Source organism: Parasteatoda tepidariorum, chromosome 10 (genome assembly GCF_982258835.1).
Source record: "Parasteatoda tepidariorum strain Cologne lab strain chromosome 10, Ptep-v5.0, whole genome shotgun sequence".
Classification (NCBI taxonomy): domain Eukaryota; kingdom Metazoa; phylum Arthropoda; class Arachnida; order Araneae; family Theridiidae; genus Parasteatoda; species Parasteatoda tepidariorum.
This window is the reverse complement of record NC_141764.1, coordinates 92,533,112-92,557,975: the sequence shown is the minus strand read 5'-3', so window position 1 is coordinate 92,557,975 and position 24,864 is coordinate 92,533,112. Positions and strand designations below refer to the sequence as shown.

General features: G+C 26.5%; 1 protein-coding gene across 2 annotated transcripts; it reads left to right on the top strand.

Moving 5' to 3' along the window:
• The first annotated feature begins 295 nt into the window (after positions 1 to 295).
• Positions 296 to 24,107, top strand: Ttc26 (tetratricopeptide repeat domain 26). Of its 2 annotated transcripts, XM_043053771.3 has the most exons (17): positions 296 to 513; positions 3,047 to 3,181; positions 3,718 to 3,810; positions 6,161 to 6,275; positions 9,488 to 9,683; positions 11,981 to 12,050; positions 13,122 to 13,223; positions 13,431 to 13,505; positions 15,405 to 15,507; positions 16,461 to 16,570; positions 16,650 to 16,713; positions 17,621 to 17,709; positions 19,720 to 19,803; positions 21,159 to 21,228; positions 21,307 to 21,413; positions 23,605 to 23,738; positions 23,824 to 24,107. In XM_043053771.3, the coding sequence occupies exons 1-17, from the start codon at positions 511 to 513 to the stop codon at positions 23,933 to 23,935; spliced, it is 1,662 nt and encodes a 553-aa protein (XP_042909705.2). In that variant the 5' UTR covers positions 296 to 510; the 3' UTR covers positions 23,936 to 24,107. The 2 variants fall into 2 exon arrangements, with proteins under 2 accessions (XP_042909705.2, XP_087009466.1); XM_087153340.1 differs by lacking the exon at positions 13,431 to 13,505 and having other exon boundaries at positions 360 to 513.
• The last annotated feature ends 757 nt before the right edge of the window (positions 24,108 to 24,864 follow it).

Genomic DNA, 24,864 nt, shown 5'->3' with positions numbered 1-24,864 from the left:
TTCGTATTTATTTGTTAAAAAAATATTTTTTTAAATTTCCATGACGCATTCTTTCAGAACTATATTTAATATAGTTTTTAGTTTCATAGAGTTTCCTGACTTAAAAGAATTTAATTTATTTGGAAATCAGGAAAGAAACTAACGTACTTCCTTTCTCTATGACTCTCCAGACGCTAATGGTGAAAGCGTGCAAAGTATTGCCATGGGTAGAGAGTTCTGCACTACGCCACCTGTAGCCCATTTCGATCGCCAATGCTGCTTAGAGCGTCCTCTATGAACGTACTTTTTTTCTGTTTCCATCTTTGAAATAATCATTAAAAGTTTTAGTTCAAATAATCATTAAGGACTTGGCAACATGTGTTGCTATGGAAACAGCATTTTGAAACATGTTATCATAAAATACAACTCTAACATAAAACTTTTAATGATACTGTAATTTAAACTATATGAAGTTTTTTTTTCTAAAAAAACAATAGTACGAATATGTGGGAAAGAAATAAGATTTAAAAAATGGTAAGTTATACATTATAATTAATTTGATTTGTTCAGACTCGTGATTTATTTTTCTTTCCTGCCTAGTTTGATTTTCTCTAAGTTAGACATTGGGTCCAGTGGAAGTGAAGAAATAAATAGATTTATCAATATTATGAAAATAAATTTCTATTTCAAATGCTACTTTTTCAACTGTGTGTTTTTCTTCTTCTTTTTTTTAAGCTATTGTTTTGTTAAGTCAACCTGTTTAAGTTATTGAGCTCAGATCTCTCAACTCTTAAGCTTTTTTGGTAATTAGCAAGGAGTAAGGTACTTAGGAATAAGGTATTTTTTTCAGTTAGCTGGGTGCAAGGCAATGAAACTATTTTTTTTTAACTTTTTATTTTATTTATTTTCATTTTTTTGGTGATAGTTTACTATTGTTGTCCCTTCTTATATTTGGTAATTTTAACATAAACTTATAATATGAAAATGAACCAAAAACCAACAACTTTAATAAAAGATACTGTTATAAGATATCATGGTAACCAGAAACCTTCAGCAAAACTGAAGGAAACAAAAGGGGGCCTCTCATTCTACACCTCAACCCTTTTTTTTTGTAATCATCAGTTTTTTTTAAAAATTATAATATAAAATTAATTTTAAAAAATGTCAACATTTTTTGGCAACTTCTCGTTTTCATGTTAAGTAGTAAAAAGCTTATTAAAAAAAGATATGACAATTAATAAACTATAAAAAAACTAAAAACATCTAATGTTAAAAATCTTATTTGTATTTTATTACTAACCATCCCATAAGCAGAATATTTTCAAATGTTCTGCAACAGGACTTATTTATTTATACAAATGTTCTGCAAGCATTTCACGGCAAAAAAAAAGTCAACTTTACGTTTAAATACTATATTTTCATTTATTAAAATACAGGATGCACTACATTATTTTTTTAAACCAAGGCATTCTTGATTTGTTACTTTTTTAATCACTTTTGGAGTACAAAATTTTTTTAATGACAATGATGAATTATTAATAAAATGCCTATCATATGAAGGTCCGAACGTTAAAATAAGGGCTGCCTTAAAAATCTTTCAAAGAGACAAGTGTCCAGATGGTGCACCATTTGCAAACACAAACATTCGCTGGTCTGTTGTTCCAACAACTTCTTTATCTCCAACGAAAGCATTTGGTCTTTTAGAAACAATTCTGTCAATCGTGGATCCCCACGATTCACAAATTGCTTCTGAAATGGCAATGGAAAATATAAAAGTCATAAATTCAATTGGAAATCTCTGAATTTAACGAGTAAAGCGGTTTATCAAAGATTTTTAAGTCTAAAATCAAAACATAAGAAAATTTATCAAAAAATGTGGAGGTGATGAAGGAGGTGAGAGGAAATGTTCTGCAAGATTATAAGGGGAAGCTTTTAAACCTTCAGGTCATTATGGTCTGCAGAAGAATATATGAGATTAGGATTGGGGATTGTTCTGCAAGACTACTGGAGGCAGGTGGGAGGGGGAAGGTGGGTTCACAGGAAAACGCTGTCACTTATTCAAGATGCAAATTGTTCTGCGACGTACGTCACAGTTTTAGGCACTTTCTGCGTCTGGGCTTACCATGTAGTGTACATGCTTTTGGAATATTTTACTTTGCTTCGCTTGTTCTGAAATATTTTTAAAATATTTCTTATTTTATTATTTAAATCAGATTTCACTACCTTGGTCTGAAATATTTTTAGAATATTGCTTATTTTATTATTTAAATCAGATTAATAACAAATGTAGTTACACACAATAGCATTGAGATGGGAGGTCACTGTGACCTCCCTAAGATTTTGATTATTCGGTAAATTTTGTCTGGCCATTCGGCTTATTTACAAAAATCAGGTTTTTAGAAAACTGATCTCAGTAAAACAATTTGTTTGCAGTTTTGTTCATTGGTTAAAGATTAAAAAAAAAAAATAAATAAAGAAAGAAAGCTTAAAAAATTCCGCTGCTGATGTTTCTTCATTATAAGTAAGAATAATTGCAAGTGCTAATTTACAATTTGGTCGAATTAGGAATTTCATTTATCAAAATGGGAATTTTCCCTCTCCCAAAGATTTAAGTTCGCAGCACCCCTTGTTGCACAATAGTATGTTTCATTATTAAATTAGTGATATGCAGATTATTTTTTAGGAAGTATTATTATAAGTGGCACACTGGACACTTGAAAACAGGAAATAGTAATTTAATTAGCACATTAATCAAAAAGAAAACTTTTATATGAAGTTTTTAAAAAGTTCTAAATCATTCACTCAATCTATTTTGAAATTATTTATTTAGTGCTTTTTAATTTTTAAGGAATAAAAAGTTCTTTAAACAAATTTAAATAATATCTGGATTCTTTATCAGAGAGTTTTGCTTCTTATGCTATGTAGTGGTCATAAAAAGTCTCAGACTTTTTGAATTCCCGAGGTAGGCAGGTTTGTTACATTTTATTTATTTTTTACTTCATGCCATTAAATTCAATTGATGTTATATGTGTTCATATATTATTCTAATAAAGTCTTTATTTTTCAGTTGCTTTCAAGAACTAAACCTGCTCAAACTACTGGGAATGCAATTGCTTCAGAATCGAAAAGCAGATCCAAAGTTCCCTCCTTAGAGGAATTTGTCAAAAATAGAGATTTTACTGGAGCTCTTACATTATTAGAGGTAAAATGCTATTTTTTAGTTTTGGTTCTCTTGACAAAAAAGTAATATATTGTTATTTTCTTTAATATAAAAAATATATAAATATTTTTTAATCATTGTAATATTTTTCAGGTTATAAAAAATATTTTTAATTATCTCAATATTTTTCAGGTTAAGATATTTTGAAATAAACAGTACTTATTATTTATCAATTAATCCTAACCATTCTTATATTAAGTACTATGTCAGCTTGTAAAATGCATTTACATTATTTTCCTTCTGTATCTAGTTTAACCTATTTCATTGATAATATTAGCCTCATGATAATTTTTCCTTTTAACTCAAAGATATTTAATTTTATACCTTAATTTTGTGTACATGCATTTTTACTATTATTTAAACAAAGAAATCTGTTAATTAAACAAAGTTTGTGTTTAGATATAGCTAAATAATAATTATAATTGGTTTTGTTTTTTTTTAAATTTTCAAGTCTAAAATATTATTATAGTTTTTTTAATGTAATTTGTTTTAACTGCAATAAAATATTTTCATTCTAGTTTACTCGCAATAGTGGAAAGGGTGATTTGAAAAATGATTTATGGATTGCTTATTGTTCTTTTCATCTCTCTGATTACAAAAGAGCCATGGAGGTATAATATCATTTTATAAAAGTTTTTAATTTAAAATATCTATTCATGTGTAAGGTATAGTAAGTTATTGTATCATTAGGAGTTGAACATGTTTTGGTTTGGTACAACTGTAATTTTCAAGATATTTGTTTTATTTTAATAATTAACTTCTTCAATTTAATCTTTAAGATTCAAAATAAGTCTGAATTGTTTTTATTGATGATAGAAATTTAGTGTTAAGTTGTAAAAAATTAGCATTTTAAAAATAGCTGTTGTGAAAAAAATTGGGCAAATTTAAAAATCAGTAATTTTTAAAATATTTATTTAATAATTAGTTTATTTTATTTAATTTTTAAGATTCAAAATTAGTCTAAATTTATTATTATTATTAATTATAGAAATGTGATGTTTTGTTGTAAAAAATGGGTATTTATTTATTTAACAATTAGTTTATTTAATTTAATTTTTAAGATTTAAAATTAGTCTAAATTATTATTATAATTATAGAAATTCAATGCCAACTTGTAAAAGTTGTTAAGAATGAGAATTTGTTTTTAAAAAAAGTTGTTTTGTAAGTTTAAGATTCATTCCACTTTGATTCTTTATCGAAGCATGCATATTAATGCTGACAAGTACACTAAATAATTTTCTCATTAAATGAAGAATTTGCTCAAGCTTCTTGTTTAAAATGCATAGTAAAGTTTGCTTCTTAATAAATACTTAATTTATCATTTGAGTCTTTTTTATTTTTTTACAAAAATAAAACTCAAGTTTTTGTGCATGATGCGATTGTATATTTTGCGAGGTCAGGATCTGTTTTTTGAAGAATGGCTGTGCCAAATAAGTCAAAGAAATTATTTACGTAATTTCTTTTTGAATAATAGAGTTTGAAAAAAAAGAATCTAAACTAACTTTATTCCAATGTTTCATTTTAAATATAGGTTTTTGTTCAATAATTTAATTTTACTTTCAAATTTTTACATTGTTTCTACCAACCAAGTGGCAAGTGCATTTTGTGTTAGTTGCCATGAGCAGTATGAAATGAAGGTTAGGAAATTACGACTTGCTTATTTTTGTTACATGAGCAATGATTGCATAAGGCACGCAATCCCTTCTATTTGATTAAAATCCCTTGTAAGTTGCTTTAATATTTAAATTTTGTAAAAGAATTTTACTTTGGCATATATTGTTAAATAGAACATGAGACTGAGCTTGTCAATTTTTTCTACCTACGGACTGTATATGTCAGGAAAACCACGAAGTAACAATATATTGTTGATTATACTATGATATCTGCAATAATAAAAATAGTGAAATATTTTAAGTTAAAAAAAATGCAATGTATTAGTTGCATGTTCTAAATATATTGTTTTAATGGCAAGTACTCCATTTAAAAGGATAGTAAGATTATCCCTGTGCTAAAAACCATTTTGTTTAGTTGAGCATAGTCTACTTTAACTCTTTTAGCTATTTATCCCACTATCAATTTAATTCTTTAGTTGTCCTCATTTGTACCTTGTGCCACTAAGCCCTACACTCAATCAATTCTTTAGTGGAGTATAGCATATCAGTAAGCAAGATTAAAAGTTCAAATAAAACGTAGTTAAAACTATTTTATATTCATGTTTCAACTCTTTTTTATTTGTATCTCTAATATGAAAAAAAATGTGATTTAATTTAAACTTCAAAATTATTATTAATATTATTTATAATTATAGGTAATTCCATTTTACAGGGTATCCGCACACCTGGAAAGTCATGAATTTCGGTACTGAACAAAATTTGTCATGATTTTAGCTATTTTTGTAAAAATTTATCCGATTTATCCTGATTTCAGAATTTTTGTTATTATTTATTTTTATTTTATCAATTTAAAATTCTAGCTGAAACAAGCCAGTCATTAACGAATTTTTTTAATTCTGAAATGAGAACAGAAAAATCAGGAATATTTCTTTCCTTTCAGATGAACAAGAAAAGCATCTTTAGAATATAATTCTGCAGAAAATTTTTTTTTGCATTTGTATTTTTTTCAGCTATTTTATTGCTTCAACCCTTTCTTTGCTCTGTTTTTTAAATTTCAAATCTATATGAAGATGCGGAGTATAACAGTTTTGGTTATACCTATCATTTAAGTTAATGTTATTATAATGCTTTTTTAAATTTATTGTTGTGTTTTTGTTGGAGAATTCGTGAACCTCGTGAAGTCATCAAAAATTCTAGGAATTAGTCATGAATTTGAAAATCTAAAATGTAGCAGATGCCCTGATTTTAGTTTTAGCATTTTAAAATTTGTTTCAATAATTTAAATTTTTTCTGACTTATTTTCAAACTTAGTTTTGTCTTATGATTTCTTATAAACTCTCTTTTTTAGGAGTATACTCGAATTCTAAAAAAACCTGATGTTCCCTTAGAAGTCTGGACATTTATAGCATGTTGCTATTTTTATCTTGGAATGTACAAAGAAGCTGATACTGCTGTTGCAAAAGGTAATGTTTTATTTATGGATAGTTTGCAATACCAAATGATTTTTGTTTTTTCTTTAATGTTTATTTTTAGATAATTTTTTAAACAGAGGCTTTTATCATTTTAGAAAAAGTCACAACTTTGTGCTTTCTAGTTATATTTGTACATTGATGTACAGAGTGCAAAATATTAAAGAGTTGACACCTTAAAAGGCCCTTTTTCTCCTTGACCAACTGTCGAAGGGTTAGAGACAGGAAGGGAAAATTCTAACTATGCTTATAGTCCTTTTCAATAAATTTATGATGGATACTTACTCAATTTGACACTATCTTTCAATGCATGTAAAACATAAGGCCGTCATTCAATCAGAATTGGAGTTATAAAGCATTCAGTATTTTAGATTCTTTATTAGTTTTTTCTAACAAAATTATGCCAATACAATTCTGAAATCAACAATTTTTGAAAGATATTTAATTAGTTTTTAGATTTTTGATAAATGTATAATATTAACATTAAAGGAAATTTTTAGCGACACTCGATTCGGTTTTTCTCCTTTAGATTTCGTATAATTTTAAAGTTTTGAGGAAAAATTCATAGAAGTTCTAAAAATTATCAAGTGCTATTTCTCCATATCTAATAAAGCTATCCCTTTATTTTATGCCTTTTTTCGAAAGGTATTGCTCTGTCTAATAATACAGTACAGAACCCATTATCTGGAAATCAGAAAACCGGAATACCAAAAAACCGGAACGAAATTCGATAAATTTTCTCGCCATTTAAAAAAAATATATATATTTCCTTATAAGATTTTACGATTTTTCTTTCTTTTTTAAAAGATGTTTACCTTACCATCATTTTGGAAATAATCATTAGTGTATTACTTCATCTTTTTTTCTTCTGTTTTAGATTATTTCCAAATATTTTTTATTTAGTTGGGTTTAACAATAAAAAAAAACTGCTTTTTGTAGCGATTCAGAAAACCGGAAAAATCAGTTATCCGGAATAGCGATGGTCCCGACCGTTCCGGATAATCGGTTTCCTACTGTACTACATCATCAAAAGTTTGTCAAGTTCAAAAAAAAAAAAAAACCCGCAAATTGAAAATTTCAATTAGCAACTAATAAACTGGTAAAGCAGGCTCTTAAGAGGATGCCATACCATGGGAGAAACTTTTCATCACAAATTCTCTTTCCCCTCCTGATAACTCTCGTGACTAAATTTAATAAAGTAAAAATAATAACTTATGCTGTACCACATGGTACCCTAATATTAGATCAGTAACTACAAAAACACTGCTGCATGATGTGGTGGCAAGAAAATTAATTACCACAAATTTAGAAGAAACTGTTTACTGAAAACTTAAAACATTATTAATAAAATTATATTACCAATACATGTGCACCTGAAAGATTACTAAAACTTAAGTCATATAAAGTTAGTACAATGCTATTATCGAGTTCTCTAGAATAATAATTATTTTTAAATAAAGTTACATGGTTGGAAAAAATAGATTGAATAAGACAATATACAAGACTGAAACACTAAAAAATATACTCACAACATTTATTGAGCTGCTGAAATATCAAAGGGAACAACATACCTGCCAACTCTTCCGGATTTTCCAGAAGATTTTATTTTCATATTTAAAGTGGTAGTAAATATATACTATTTTTTCTTTTATAAACTTAATTTTTAAATGATTTTGATCACCACTATTCTTACAAAAATGAAGCACGTATATTAATATGTGTTACTATCATGGTTGTCAACTTAAGTTTTTTCAAATGCAACGTATTTGTTTGCTTAAAATTGAAGTTTTAATTCCATTTTAATACCACTGGGAAAAATGATAATGGAAGGGATTAAAAGTTGGCAGGTATGGAACAAATCCTTCAAAAAATAATTTAAAATAGGTCAAAATTAATAAACATTTTGAAGCCAGAAGAAATAAACTTCTGTAAGAGAAGTAGGGAAAAAAATAGCAAATGGATTGGAAGGAATCCTGGTTTGTCACAATTTCTAAAAGTATCACACCATCTTCATCTACCTACAGTAAGGCCGGAACCATCAGCCTATGGGCAAAAGCCCCCTTGCTACGAGGAACTCTATCTGACTGCCAAAAAAACCAACTTCTTCAAACTCTTTTTTTTTTTTTTTTTTTTTGCTTTGCCACACTAGGAATTAATAGGAGAGTTCTGCTAATGCAGTTTATCTACTGCGGATCCTTGACCCCTCGCTGACGCAGGCAGTCGGAAAAATACCTCCGAATGGGTGGACACTCTTCTGTCTTCATGCAGCCTTAATCCTCATGTATAGTTAAAAGTTCAGTGACAAAATTGAGGCTTTTAAAACATGTTACCTCCAAAATTAATTAAAAATTTAATGTATAGAAAAAGTGAATTCTGACAAATTTAGAGTAAGCCATGAAGTTTCCAAAACTGAAAAGAAATGTTTAAAATATCGAAATGAAAATAAATTATGAGAAGATAACTTCGGATAGGAGAAGTTCTCTTCTAATAATGTGTTTGCATTTTGATATTTTTAATTTTCATTTCTTATGAGCCATTTAATCAATTCCCTGCAAATTTTTTATTTTTTTCATTAATATTTATATAGATTTGGTTGTATAATGCCATAAAAAGTTATGTGCCATTAAATTCAAAATGTTTAAATGCATAATATATTTATTAGTAAAAGATTATTTTTTGCACGGAAAATATGTTAAAATAAACTTTCTAATTTAAAATATATTATGTCTAAGTATCAACTTACATGTCTTCACTTTGCAGAAACCTATTTAAATCATCTGTTGTTTTACAATGTATGGAAATATTTTTTGAAAAGCACGATTTGTAATTTTGTGCAAGAGCTTCATTAGTTTTGCAAAAAAGGTGAAGTATGCAAAAAGACATTTATTTTAAGGGACCCAAACTTTTGACCACTCTCCTGTCTAAACTCTTAGGGCTAAATTTTTCAGATTGCAGTTATTTTGAGAGATAAGAATTCAAATTTGAAAAAAAAAAATTTTTTTTTTGCTTATTCAGGAGAAAATGTTTTTATGTCGGATTTTCTCCTTAAAATATCTATACTAATTAATTAGCATATTTAAGGCTCAAGCCATTACGATTGAGTCTTAGTTTGTAAAAATCTGATCTTTAAATCAAAAGTTAATTAAGTGTTTATGTTTTTTGTTTACTGCACATTAACTATTACAATTTACATTTATCTTAATCAGGTTCAAAATCTGAACTCCAAAATAGACTGCAGTTCCATCTGTCACATAAGTTTGGTGATGAGAAACTACTTATGGTATATCATCAACAGCTGAAAGATATACTAGAAGATCAACTCTCACTTGCCTCTATACATTACTTGCGATCACATTATCAAGAAGCTATAGATATCTATAAGCATATACTTCTGGACAACAGGTTAGTTTGAATCAGGGCCCCATCCTTAGGGGTGGGCAAGCTGGACAAACGCCCAGGGGCGACGAAAATTCTAGACTGATCAATAGTTTTATTACAAGTTTTTCTTTATATTCTTGCTAAATCTTGGATGTATTTTAACTATTCTTTTCTATTGGATCTATAATTCATGTAAGTTATTATATTAATGTGACTAATATCATTTCAGTTAATGTTCCTTCATATCAGGAGTGTAATTTTTAAAATAACAGCACGGAACTTTTTGTCCATTTTCAACTTTTATGTCATAGAAATTAATGAAAAATTATAACTATAGCAGACTTGTGAGCTTGTGTGGTGGGCAATCCCTAAGAACTGCTGCTAGAAATGTTAAGAAAAATAAGAAACAAGGTTGACATAATTCAAAAATAAATAAAATCATGAATGTGAATCACATGATTTTTTTTAAAATCATAGATTCACCTAAAAATATTATTTATGTAGTATTCCATTTACTGACATATTATACCTAAAGCTGTGATAATAAACTATTGCTATCAAATTTTATTGATAATAAATGTTTTGTTCATAAAATCAACAAATAAGTTATTAAATTAAGAAACAAAATCTCTCTTCTTTTTTTTTTTAGAACTTAAAAGTAGATAAGAATGTAACTTAAATTAAAAATTTTCATTATTAATTTCATATCATTTTCATATTTTGATGTGCTTATTGTAGTATGTAAAATATATTGATGTTTTATTATCAATAAATATATTTCAATTATACCCATCTAATTTTATGCACATTTATTTCAGTACAAGTAGTTTTAAAACTTATTAAATGATCTACTTGAAAATAAAGAGTAAAGACTTGTTCTGGCAGGAATAATTTACTTTCTAAAATGTTTTCTGATTAAATTAATTTACTTTTTATTCTACAAGTTGATTCTCTGTCTTTGCAATTCATTAATGTTTTTTGTTCGGTTAAAAAAATAACTGACTGTTTTATTCAGTAATTAGTTTACAATAACTGAATAATAATCACATTTTTATTATTAGTGGTATTAAGAATTTTAGTTGCAGTATTGTTGTTGAATAATATCAAGTATCATTTATATATTTTGTCAGAATTTCGATCGTTAAACACGAAACCAATTCAAAAAATTTTGCTCGAGATAAAATAAAAAATCCAGTGTCTAATATATATTTTGTTAATCAAAACACGATTTTTATTAATGTTAAAATGCCTTAATGTTTCGTCCAGGGCTGTTAAAACCCTAAGCACGCCCCTAGTTTGAATAATTATAAAATGTATAAATATGCATAAAAATAAATAAAATACAGCTTATAGGCAACCAAACATATATGTTAGATTCATGGCTGCATCATTACAGAATAACTATCTGTGCTATGAAACATTAGGAAGAACAAATATTACATTTAATAAAGAATAGAGTAAAAACTGCTGAACTTTCTTGAAGGATTGTTAGTATGATAAAATGAATCACCATGTATCTCTACTAAATGGAATGCCTTCTCAGTCTGATATGAGTTTCAAGGCATGATTTAGAATTCCTCATTGCATTATAAAAATTCACCAAATATAAATTACTTTAAAGAATGTTGCTATCCAAAAATATTTTGTTGATGGTATTAACATCAGTTACTGAAGTTGAATGTTTCCCAACAACTCTATTCCCCATCTGGAGAAATATAACATAAAATTTTAATGTTATTTGATCTTATGGCACCATTAACAACATTCAAAGGAAAAATTATGGTTTTAAACTTTTTACTGTTAAATTGAATATTGTTTATGTAAAAAAATTAAGGAAGCATTTCTTTTTTTACTGTCATACTTTTAATGTTCCTATAAAAGTTTATTTTTACTTAAAGCAACAAATTTTTAATACCAGAGACATCATTTTGGTTGCTTCAATTCATTATTGATTTCATTTATTGGAAATACACCTTCTGATAACATTTTCTCATATCTCAAGGACATTGGTTTATACATACATAAATGCTGCTTTTAATTTATAATAGAATATTTTTTTCATAAATCAAGTTGTAGGTGTGATATAGCGACAAAACTTTTTGTGCTAAAATAATTCTTAACTATTAAAGCTAAATATTTCATTAAATGAATTGAATATTATTAAGAAATTTAAAGGGAGTACAAATAAATTTTTATCAATAGACTGTTGATTAGAAAGTGAAAGCTTTTTACTTATTGAAGGATTTCACTTTCTTCTCATTATATTATTTCTCATTCTCTTTTCGTATATGTGTATTTTAATTGCAGTGAATTTTCTTTAGGGAATCTATTGCCTTAAACGTATACGTTGCATTATGCTATTATAAACTTGATTACTATGATGTTTCCCAGGTAGGACAAATTTAATTTTTCATTTTTATTTTCCATTTTGTAAAATATTTATTACAGTTTTTTAAAAACTATTTTGTTTATTTTAATTCAAACTGATTTTTGTATTGATTTGTTGTGTAATACAAAAATGCGAAAGTTAATAAAGCTTATAATTCTGATTTTTTTAAATAGGTTTTTTAAAAATAAGATATCCGATTCATTAATTTAATTAATCAATTTTCTATGTTTTTTATAACTTTATTATTGAACATATGTAAGAAAAAGAGAAAAATGTAACATATTTTTCAAGAAATTTTTTTGTTGTTAATATACCTTTTAAGAGGAAATTGATAGATTTTTATTTATGGATTATGTTATTTCTATTGAATATTGCTTATTCAATAGAAATAACATAATATGCCACTATTAAATAAATAATCCCTAGTAACTGAAGCAGTAAGATATTACTTAATTAAAAACATTATTCACTTCAAAAATATACAAATTGGAAATAATAGTCAACATGTTTCAAGCGCCCAAAAACAGACGCCCATATCCAATTGAAATATAAAAATGAAAAATATGTTTTCCATTTTTGATGGCAACTTTTATATTTCAAATAACTTTTGTTTCTTCTCATTGATGCCTTTCTCGTCTTGAAAATAGGCATCTGTTTTTTAGAGCTTTCAAACGTGTTGACTGTTATTTCCAATTTCTATATTTTTGAAAAGAGCAAAGCTTTTAATTAAGTACATTTAATATGACACTGTTTTAAGATAAGGAGAGAACAATTCCGAAGTACACTCTCTTCTTCTGCATGTCTGGCTTTATTTTAAATGGCTGTTCTCACTTATCAGGTTTGTTAGAAATATATTCATTGTTTTCTTTAAAGGTTTAGAGAAAAAGGAAAAATTATTTTGTTACAAGCACTGCAAGTGGAAAAAAACTACTTTCTTTCTTAGGTGTTGCAGTGCTTAAGGGGGAAAATATACAACTTGGAAATAAAAATTATAATGTTATCTTAAATATCATCTAAATTATGGTCATCTTAAATATCTACAAAATTTATGACTTTATATTTTCTATTTATAGGAAGTGCTTGCTGTTTATTTACAACATTATCCTGATAGCGCTACTGCTATTAATTTAAAAGCCTGCAATCACTTTCGCCTTTATAATGGAAAAGCAGCTGAAGTAAGTTCGACTATTAATCAGTTAAGGATAATTTTATTGTTAATGAAACATTGTTTCTATAAAACAAAAACTTTCAATGAAATATATACTTGGTAATCAGAGAAAAAATATTCACTCACGGTTTAAAGTATTTTTAAAAAATTATTAAAATTTTTATATTTTGTGAAAGAAAAGTTTCTTTGTTAAAGAGAGCTTCTTTCAAAACAGGCTGAACTCAAAAGTCTTCAAGATATGTCATCTCCTTCTTTTACTTATGCAAAAGATTTGATACGACATAATCTAGTAAGTAAAACAATTTTTATAAATAAAATAATATAGATTTATTATAGATAAATAATATAGAACTATTTATAGACTGTATAAGCTTAATAATGATATTTAGTTTGAATTTTTCAATTTCGATAAAATGTGGGGTGAGAATTCTGGTAATAGATGAAATATATTTGGGGCATTATTTTGAACAAAGTAGGACAAAATACTTTGTTTCAATTCAAATATTTTGTAAATTTAATTTAAGAGTTAATTTTTGTATTACTAAATAATTTTCTGAAAGCATAAAAATGGTTAACTCATCTAAAGTTTTTCATTAAATTTTAACTGTGTTTTCTATATATTTTTGGACTAGTGTTTAAAATAATATATTATCTTGATTAGCCTTACCTCTTTTTATCAACTTCCTTAGCAGTTTACTTAGTCAATGCAATTTTGGAAATCAAAAATTAAGTTTCTAAACTAAGAATATAATTTGAGTAATTTAAATATTTACTTAATTTGCATAGAAAAGCAAAAGCACTTATCCTTTTCATATCTTGTGCACTAGTCCCAATTCAATTTTTGTATTTACCACCTTTTTGCTGTATGGTCGCAAAGATATTGTCTTTGCATGTGATTGTTCAAGTCAAGTGCTATTGTGTAATAATGTTATAAATGCTAGAATCAATGTCGTGAAAGAATAATTTATTTTATTCTTTCTTTTACTAACTATTAGTTGTTGTAAAATAAATGTTTAAAACTGTTCATATTGAGCTAAATAATGTAATTTTGTATATCAAAAAGAAAAATCGGAATTAAGAGAACAAATAATTCCTCATCACGATATGTCCTACTTGGATCTTGCGTCATTAAACCACGTATTCAATTTAGCTTATTCTTTTCATGATAATTTCATGAAATTATTTTAATTATGAACATTTTGTGTCACTATCTAAGAATTTTAAAGCGGTGGCAATCTTCATTTTAAAAGTGATCCAATAACTTTATTTTTTACCTAGTATATTGCAGAATATCTAAACCAGTCTTGACCAAAGCCAATTCAGTTAACATTCAGCCAATTCAGTTCAGATAATTGAAAAACTTTTAAAAAATTGGTCTGACAGTGTTTTCAGGTAACTTTTCACTGTTTCCAGGCTTAGGGTATGCAATTGTTCTTGTACACCAGCTTTTTTTTTTATACCAGATAGAGTTGATGTGCCACAACCATATTCATTGGGGTGCTGTGCTGTTTTCATTTTTGCTTTTCTATCTCAATTATCTTTTTTTTTTTTTTTTTTTTTTTTGCATGCTGTGCTCACAACGATTCTTTTGCATTTTGTTTGAAAGCATCTCTTAAATCCAGAAAAAGTGTTAGAAGAATAATGTGTGTTCTCTAATATGTATTTCAAAAGTAAATGAAACTTGGAACACATACTTTACCTCTAACTTTTAGAAAAGGTGGAAACTAGGAAACTTTACTTAGGAAACTAGTTCCATCTACTTCAACTCTTGCATTAGCAAAACTTATGTTACCCGAGAATACGGTCCCTCTTTCCAGGAAAATGAAAAAGAAGCTATTTTTTCATACCCTGCAAAAAATCTAAAGATTATCATAAACTTTTTTTTGTTGAAGAAAGTGGAAGAGAGAACTAGTGGTCTTTGATTGATTGGTTTAATCAGCTGGTTTAATTTATATGCATCCTAGTTAACGTTTCTTTACTACATTTATGCATTCTTTCTAAAATTTAATTATTATTAGGATTTGTGGACATAAACATTAAAGAAATTTTAAACAAAATACATTTAAAATGTTATTCGTTTGTATAAATTATTTTTACACGATACAGGACTTCTTTTAACTACCCTGAAATTATGTATATATATTTTTTATATATTTCTCAAGTTGTTTTGTTATTTTTAAAAAAATAGGTTGTTTTCCGAGGAGGCGAAGGAGCTTTGCAAATATTGCCTCCCTTAGTTGATGTATTTCCTGAAGCTCGCTTGAATTTAGTGATTTATCATTTAAAACAAGGTATTTCTTTTTTCATTTTACATTCTGTTTTAAAAACTATTATTTTAACTGCTGGTTGACCAACTACCTTTCCATCTTAACAAAAAAAAATTTTTTTATTATTTGCTACCTGGAAAAATTCAGGCATTTTTAAAAGCAAGAGTTTTAATGAAATGTACCAGCATTCAGAATTTTTTTTATTAATATTATTCTTTGTATTGCTTTTATTTTTATTAATAGTTAGTGTTTGAAAATGTTTAAAAAACTTGTTATTATTTTAATTCATAAAAAAAATTATATTTTTGGTTTTCACTACTCAAAATATGGGGATTTAAATTACATATTTAATGCAGCTAAAACAATTCTATTTTGTACAACTTTATTATGTTTATACTTTTATTTGATTTTATTAATTTTTGTCTCTTTTGCTGTGTGCAGTTTTATAAATTTCATGTATTTTATAAAGTTGTACTTACCCTTTTGATCTATTTTAAAGCTTATTTTTTAACATGTGACCTTGTTCGGACCATGTGCCATTAAATTAAATTCATTGATGTCGAAACATTGAATGAAAATATACGCAATTTTCGTATGCTTTTTCATATTTGATTCTGTCACTTGTGTATTATTGCCCTTTTAAATGTTCAATTTAATAGAAAGTTTTAGATGTATTTTAATGTAATTTAATTCACTAATGTGAAAATCTACTTGAATAAGACATAAATAAAAGCGTTTACATGTTTTTTGCTTACAAAATGCATTTTACAAAATGTTTTTTTTTACATAGTTTTCAAAATTGAATAAATGAAGTATTTATATTATTATAAAAATAATATATGTAATAAAAAAAATATATAATAAAAAATATGAAAAACTAAAAATTAATAAATAGAAATTGTCAATAAACTGTTTTCTATAAAATATTTTAAACTGTTTTAGATACCTTCATGGCATTTAATAAAATATATTTTTAGATAATGTTCAAGAAGCTTTTAATTTGATTAAAGATTTAGAACCTGCAGTTCCACACGAATATATTTTAAAAGGTGTTGTTAATGCAGCAAATGGCCAAGAACAAGGATCTGTAAGTAATGATTGGATTTTAAGAACAACTTATATTGTGTTTATATTAAATGTTATTAAAAATATTTTACTTGCTTTAGAGAGAATATCTAAAAGTTGCTCAACAATACTTTCAACTCGTTGGTGGCTCAGCTAGCGAATGTGGTAAGCATGTAATCAATTTTTGTCAATATATTTAAACATTCTATTTATTGTATTTTAAGCAGGTTAATGATTTCTTATTTGATGTTGGCACTTTGTGCCCCCATTTGTTTTCATTTGTCAAAAAAGGGATAATATAATTAATTGATTTTGATGATTCTTTAGACAAATTTTAAATGATCTTATAAAAAAAATTTTCTACAATTTGTTTGTTGCTGCTGCTTAACATTTTTGTTAGTGAAAATTAGCTTGTTTTAAAACAATTTAATTAATTTTTTTCAATTAAATTTCTTTTTTCAATTTCTTAGCAATTTTTATCAATTTGTTTGTTTCTTTACAATTTAACTTAATTTAGACAAAACATAGAGATAACTTATTTTAGACGTTCGTTCAACAAAAACATATAAATAATCAGATAGCATATTGAGCAAAAAATGCTCATTCATCAAGGCTTTTGTAATCTTTTAAAGTTATTGTACACAAATTATTAAAAATGCTAATGATTATTTAATTTTTTTTGTTGAAAAAATATATAAACTTTAATTTTATATTTCTACATAATTTTAATCTTAAATGACATGCCCGTGCGTTTCTTAAGAATCTTTCATTTTTTATATATTATTACAATATACAAACACATTTTTTGTATTTGTATCTAAAAAAAATTTTTGGCATATTGGCTTTATAATTAGCCATTCTAAGGAACTACATTCATTTTAGAATGAATACTCATATTTATCCAATTTCTTATTGCAATAAATTTTGTCAGTATTTAAGGTAATTTACTTTTCTTTGATGAAATCCCGACTCATTGGCGAAAAATATTGTTCCTTTCTTTGAAAATTTATAACAATTTGAATAAGTTTCCTTTTCTATGTTTGAAAAAGTGCATTTTTTTTTTTTGTTTCAGATACAATACCTGGAAGACAGTGTATGGCTTCATGTTTCTTCTTGCTGAAGCAGTTTGATGATGTTTTACTATATCTTAATTCAATCAAAGTAATATGTATTGCTTATATAACATGGGAAGTCTAATTTGTTTCTGACCTAAAATAATAAATCTTACAAAAACAGATTTTTTTTTTAAAAAAAAAAAAGTATGTGGAAAATTCTTATAATTTAAAATGGAAGAATGCCGATCAGGTAGCAGAGTGGTTAGCCTGCCTGACTGGGAAATCAAAGATTGCAGGTTCAAATTCCACTCAGGGCTTGGGTGTTGTCCTCTGTTGTGTGAATGTGGCCTACCTTATGAAGGTGTATCTGTGGCTTACTCTCCTCCGTGACTAAGATTGGCAGGTACACAGCGGGCAACGTTAAATGAGCAACACTTCTGGCATCTTCTGAGGCAAAGAATGAGAGTTCAGTGCCTGTTACCCTTAGAAAAAAATATGAGAACATTCGCACATTTTTATTTTTAGAATACAATTTAAGTTACTGAATTTTGTAGAGATATTACTCTATTTATTGTACGTACTGACCAGAATGCTTCACTAAATATAAAATTTTGGCTTTATCATTTAAATAAAAGAAAAATTAAATTTAAAAAATATTTTTATTGCATTAATATGCTCCAGTAATCATTATGACAGCTTAAAAAAAGTGTTAAGAACTAAAACTTTCACTAAATTTAAATGAAACAAAAAAAAGTTATAATAATTCAGCTGATATGATTGAAAACTGCTCAAGTTCTGACTGTTTAAAATCATTCAAAATTATTTCATTGATTATTTCTATGATAAATTTGTATTACTTGAGGCGGGATCATTACTGACTTTTACCAATTATAGTTATAAGTTAAAACAATATAACTTTCGTTGATTTAACTTATCAAACCTGGGTGTAAGAGAGATCATGGTCTCTGAATTATTGTAAAAAGTGACCTTATAAAAATCCTACTGTTGAACAAAAGTTTTCTGAATTATTTTTTTCTTGAAATGTCTATTGAAGTTATGTCTAGTCCACACCCTATTGAAAACCTTAGTTGACCTGTGCTCCAACTCTATTTAATATTAAAAGGAGTTAATCTGACTTTCATGTTCATATAAGTCATTATCATCTTATCTTAAAATTAGCTCACCATCAGCCTTATTTCTACTGCCAAACAGAGAGAAATAAAGCAGAATAGATAGGAAAAACAACACATTTATAATACTTAAATGTCAGGGTGCGTAGCTTTTTTAAAAAGTTCTTAAAGGTGCTTATTTTCGATTTTCGTTTTTAAAAGCCCTTAAAGGTGCTATTTTTCATTGGGTGTTTTTAAAAAGTGCCCAATTTTTCCTTTTTCAAAATGAGATTCTTCCTTTACCATGTTGATTTTCGCTATAAATTATGCAAAATGACACAGTTCACATTGTTCTACTCAACGTTTTCTCAATTAATTCAACCCAAATCTATTTCGGCGTATTGTCAGTCCATAGTGTATGATAACACCATTTGTTTTACATGATTAAAAATTTCATGATTTTTGACAATCGTCAAAAACAATGCCGTAAGTTTTTTCTGTTTTTTTTTGATGTGACCGTTAAACAAGATAAAACCGTCCAATGTCAAAAACTTTCAAACCCTGCCGAATTATGATTTTTTTTTTAAGTGCTTAAAAATATTTTTTGAGTGCTTGAAAAGTGCTTAAAAGGTGATTATTTTTTGTTGAATAATTTGGCTACACACCCTGAATGTTTTATCTTAAAATCAACAAAAGCACTTTTCAAATAAGGCACATGTGGTGCTGTATAGATCTTTTTAAAAAGTTTTCCAACATTACTTAGATTAAGTATTCTACAAACATAAATATAATTCCTTCTATGAATTAGCTTGACATTTTTATGTACCTAAATTTCAACTGTGTATTAATAAATATTTAAAATAATTGAAATTTCAATTGTTATTTTAATAAAAATATCTAAGTATTTTTTTAAAACTTCACCCATTATAGAAATTAATCTTGTAAATGTGTTAGTCTATTTGTTAGTATTGTTTTTTCTCTTATGTCCTGAATTTTGTATCTTTTAGAGTTACTTTTACAATGATGATACATTTAATTTTAATTTTGCCCAAGCGAAAGCAGCTACAGGAAATTTTAAGGAGGCTGAAGAGGTAATATTAAATATTTATATGTATAACCTACTCTCAGTTGTTCACAATTTCAACTTGTCACTATTGCTATTAAGCTTGTTTTAAAATTAAATAATTTTCTTTAATAAAAAAATAGTTTCAAGACAAATTTGTACCTAGACAAATTAGTCCTGAAATTTTCTGGCTACTCACTACTTTTCCATTGAATAACATGATAAAAATCAGTTTTTTTACACATGAAAGCATGCAATAATAAATGCTCAGAGAGTTCATGGATTCATCGTTGCGCCCTCTTAAAAAAAATGAAAGATTAGCTAAAATTACTCTTTCATGCAAATAAGCACTTTTAGTCTAATTTTCGAGTAGCTAGAATCTATGGACATGGCATTTTTGCATTCGATTATGTAACTGCATATAATCTGTTTGTATAGTTGTATCAGTTAATTTAGTTTTAAAAACTGACTGTAAATAATTAAGATGTATAAGGGGAAAACTTTATGTAGTTTTTATTCTGATATTTGATTTTATACATCATAATTTTATTTAATTTTTCGAAACGATAAGATTAGCAATTTCTGGCTTTTATACCAACAGCCAACAAGTACTAATACAGAATCTAAAGTTAGTAATTTTGTTTTATCATGTAAGCATGCTGATTATCTGCATAATTTTAAGTTAAATACCCTTTTAGTCAAAATTCCTTGTAGACTTATCATATACATATATCATATTAAGAAAATGATTATTTAATCTACTAATAAATTCTAAATAAATATTGCAATCCATTAAAAGCATAATAAAATGCGATATCAAATTTAATTACTTTTTCGGTTACTTCATCGCAATATTTGATTGTGTTGTCATTAGTTACATTTTTTTAATGCTTTAATTATTTTTTCTGCAATAGCTGCCTTCACTGAATATGTTTTGAATGTTTGTCGACTCTTTCTTTTGATTTAACATTTTTTTTCATCCAATTGCCATTTTTCATCATCTCCTTATTTTAAAAACAAATTGTATGTTTATATTCTATTCTTTAGAATTAACATATTGTATTACATTATATATTTCAGAGAGCAAATTTTATTTTCAATTGAAGTTTAGATTATTTCCAACTATCTCATCATTAATTTATATATTTTAATTTTTGTTAGCGTCCTGATATAAATTCATTTTATAAAATCCAGCATTTTTGGGAAAATTACTGGATTATAATTATTATTGCATCAAATTTAAAAAAAATTTAAACCTGTTATTAATATATGTTTAATGTATGTTTTAATTTATATAATTTTTAATAAATGTTTTATGTTTTTAATAGTATTTTTCATTGTAAATAAGTTAGATTCATTAAAATTTAAACTCTTCTTCTTCAGGTGTTTTTGCTCATACAGAATGAAAAAATTAAGAATGATTATACTTATTTGAGCTGGCTTGCTCGTTGCTGTAAGTTTGTAGTTGATTCTTGCATATGATAAATTTTATTTCATTGTATTCTTCTTTTATATACCTCTTCTCCTTTAGATGTCATGAATAAAAAACCTCGTCTAGCGTGGGAATTATATTCAAAGCTAGAGCATTGCAATGAGTCATTTAGCCTCCTTCAACAAATAGCAAATGACTGCTATAAGGTCAGTTTTATTTCCCTCCTTTAATAGATTTTAAAATAGGTTTATGTAAGTTTTCTTACACTGCTTAGATTTGTACTTTTTTTTTCTTTTTAGGAAATTAAAATATTTTGTTTTTAAAAAATTTTAGCTTAAAATAACTTATTGCATTCTTCATTGTTCATGCAAAAATTAATCCTAAAGTTTTTGTTGCATATTTTATTTAAAATAGTTTACAAAACTATTATGTTACTGTTTTGAATTCACTCATAACCTTTTTGTTTAAAAAAGATTCATTATACTTTAAATGTAAAAACTGAAAATGAGATCTTAACCAGTTTTCTCACATATTTTAAAATGATTTATTAAGCTAAATAATAATGTATATTATAATAATTTTATTTACATTGTGTTTTTCAATTGTTTATTCCAAAAATATACGTGTCCACTAAAATTAATCTCTTATATGTTTCCCATGAAATTATTATAATACTTACCCATGTATAAGGAAGGAGGTATTCAGGGAAATGGAAAAATCATTACTAAATCTGAATTACGACATAAAAATCAACTCACATAAATTGCTTCTTTATTATGAAGTGAAAAATATTTATCTAACGTTGATTGCTTAGCTTGAAAATTTTTTCTTTAATTTTATCTTAAAGCATTACATTTTTCTTTATCTGTATTTACTTTAGTTTGAAAGAACCATAAGAGGTTTTACAATGGCTCTTCAAAAACGTTGATCTTTAAAACAATTAAGATACTCAATTGGACATCAAACTTTAAATTTTCTTTGTAAAGGGTACAGTTTTTGACTTTTTGCAATTACATTTTAAAGTTAAGATCTTTTTGTTATAATCAAGCTTTCCACGTTCAGTTTTTTTTTTGTCAAAGTAATTTTGTCTTGCTATATTAAGTATCTTATTAGTATTATAGATGTAATGTGATAATCTACTATAAAATATGTTTCTCAAATTGTGGATAAGAAATGGGAATTTTTTTTTTTTTTTTTTAAGTAAAGTAATCTTTTTTAATTTGCTTTCTGGAACTTTTGAAAGCTATTTTTCTCCAAAATGCATATATAAATGAGCAATTTGGAAAATATTTATTTTAGACCCATGACTTTAGATGAATTTATTATATCCCATTAATTTTTAACGTGTTTCATTTCTGTGTGTACAGTACACAAAATAAAATCTAAAAATCGACCACCCTGAATAACTTTTGATCTTCATGTTCTAAGACTCAATCTTAATGGTTTGAGGAGAGGACTTCTAGTATGATAAATAGTGCAGACGATATTATAAGTTACGAAATCAAACACAAAAAGGCACCTTCTCTGAATAAACATACTCTTTTCGATGAATTTGGATATCTGACCCCTAAAATATAGAAGTGTGGGAAATATGATCCAAATAGTTTCATTAAAGAGCAGTACAAAAGTTTGGACTCCTTAGTGTTAATTTTTGCCTCTTTTACCATATCTCAAACTTTTAAAGCGAATTTGAAAAATTCGTTCATAGAAAGAAAATTCCATGCAAAAAATAACTCTCAGTAAATATTATTTTATTTAATAATAGTTGGGAAAATGCTTAAATTGTATGGTAAACAATTTTTTTCATAATTTTACATTACGCAATTTAGGCAAAATCCGTCAAACTGTTTGACCGATTTCGCACAACTTTTGTATTACGCCATCGAAAATTACATTCTTTAAAATATGAAAAATTGTATACTTAGCAAATAAAAAATTTTTTTACTATTATTAAATGGAATAATAAAAATAATACAAATTTACTAAAAGTTATGTTTTTTAACTCAAAGTTATTAACTTTGGATGAATGTGTGCAAAAAAAATTTTAATTTCCTTAAAATGTTCTTGAGATAGTGTTTTAAGCAAAAAGTAAAATTAATATTAATGGGTCTAAACTTTGGACTCTCCTTTAACAAAACTATTGGGACCACATTTTCTAGATTGCTGTTATACCCCATATTTTGGAGGTCAGAAATAAATTTGTTAATTGGGGGGAAATTAGTTTTTGTGTATGTTTTCGCAACCTAAAATATAGTCTGCTCTAATTAATTAACATATTTGAGATCACCCCCTCTAATCATTGAGTGCTAGAAGATTTGCTCATTAGATCAAAAGTTATTCAGAGTGGTCTGTTTTTTTTAATTTTATGAACTGTAAAAATGTTGTATTTACTTCTAGATGGGTCAGTTCTTCTATGCTGCCAAAGCATTTGACATACTTGAAAGATCAGATCCAAACCCTGAGTTCTGGGAGGGTAAAAGAGGTGCTTGTGTAGGAGTCATTCAGATGATCATAGCCGGGCATGAACCCAGGTAATTTTTTAGTTTACAAGTTACATAATAACCCATCAATGATTCTGTATTTTGTACAATTGACATTTTGTATTTTTTGTTTTAGTGAATCCCTGCAAGAAATTTTTCAAATTTTGAGAACATCAACAAATCCTCAGGCAGAAAAAATTTTAAGAGTAGCTAAAACTTGGGCAAAAGAGAGCAAACTTCCCATATAATAGATCAAATCACCTTCTAGTCACATAAATTTATTTTCATACAAAATGTGCAATAGAACATTCTAGTCATAGTAGTGCCTTTACAGTTACTTAAGTTTATTTTGCATATCAAATGTCTCACTCTTACATTATTATAGAAAGGAAATTTCATAATAAAATATCATAAAACATGTTGCTGGCTCTTATAATTTTTCTCATTTTAATAGAACAAACAATAGTAAACCGTTTTAGTTTCATAGGAATGATCTCAAAAAATTTATATTATACATTAATCAATTTTTTTTTTTAAGTTTCTAGCAATTCTCTTTCAAATATTGAAGAGAAAGTAAACTTTATCTTAGAAATGAAGTTAAAAATGACAAACATTTGTTCATTTTTTATATAAATGCATATCCTATAATAAGTAAAAATTACTTACTCAGTTATACCTTTTATTAAACACCATTTTACCTGTACTTCGTATTTAAATGTACACTGCAATTTTATTGATGGTTAATCAATTTTTATATGTAGGTTTTCCTCATCAAGTGACTTTTTTTTTAATTTTGTAAAAAAAAATTTGGTACTTATTTTATTTTGATTGGTCTAGATTGGTAATATTTCAGATTGAAATTTCCAAAACTGCAGTAAAGATGTGGACTCAATAAAATAAACATGTGCCATGCTAAATAATCCCAAGAAACTGGAGCAGTAAAATATTAGCTTATTTAAAACTTTATTCACTTCAAAAACATACAAATGGGAAATAACAGTCACTATATTTCAAGCACTCAGAAATTGGCAAGTCTTGAAAATGGGCTCCTGACACGAATGGCTGGTCTTGAAATTGGACGCCTTTTTTAAGCGCTTGAACCATGTTGACTGTCATTTCTATTTGTTTATTTTCTAAACGAATGGGGTTTTTAATCAAGTAATATGTGCCATGATAT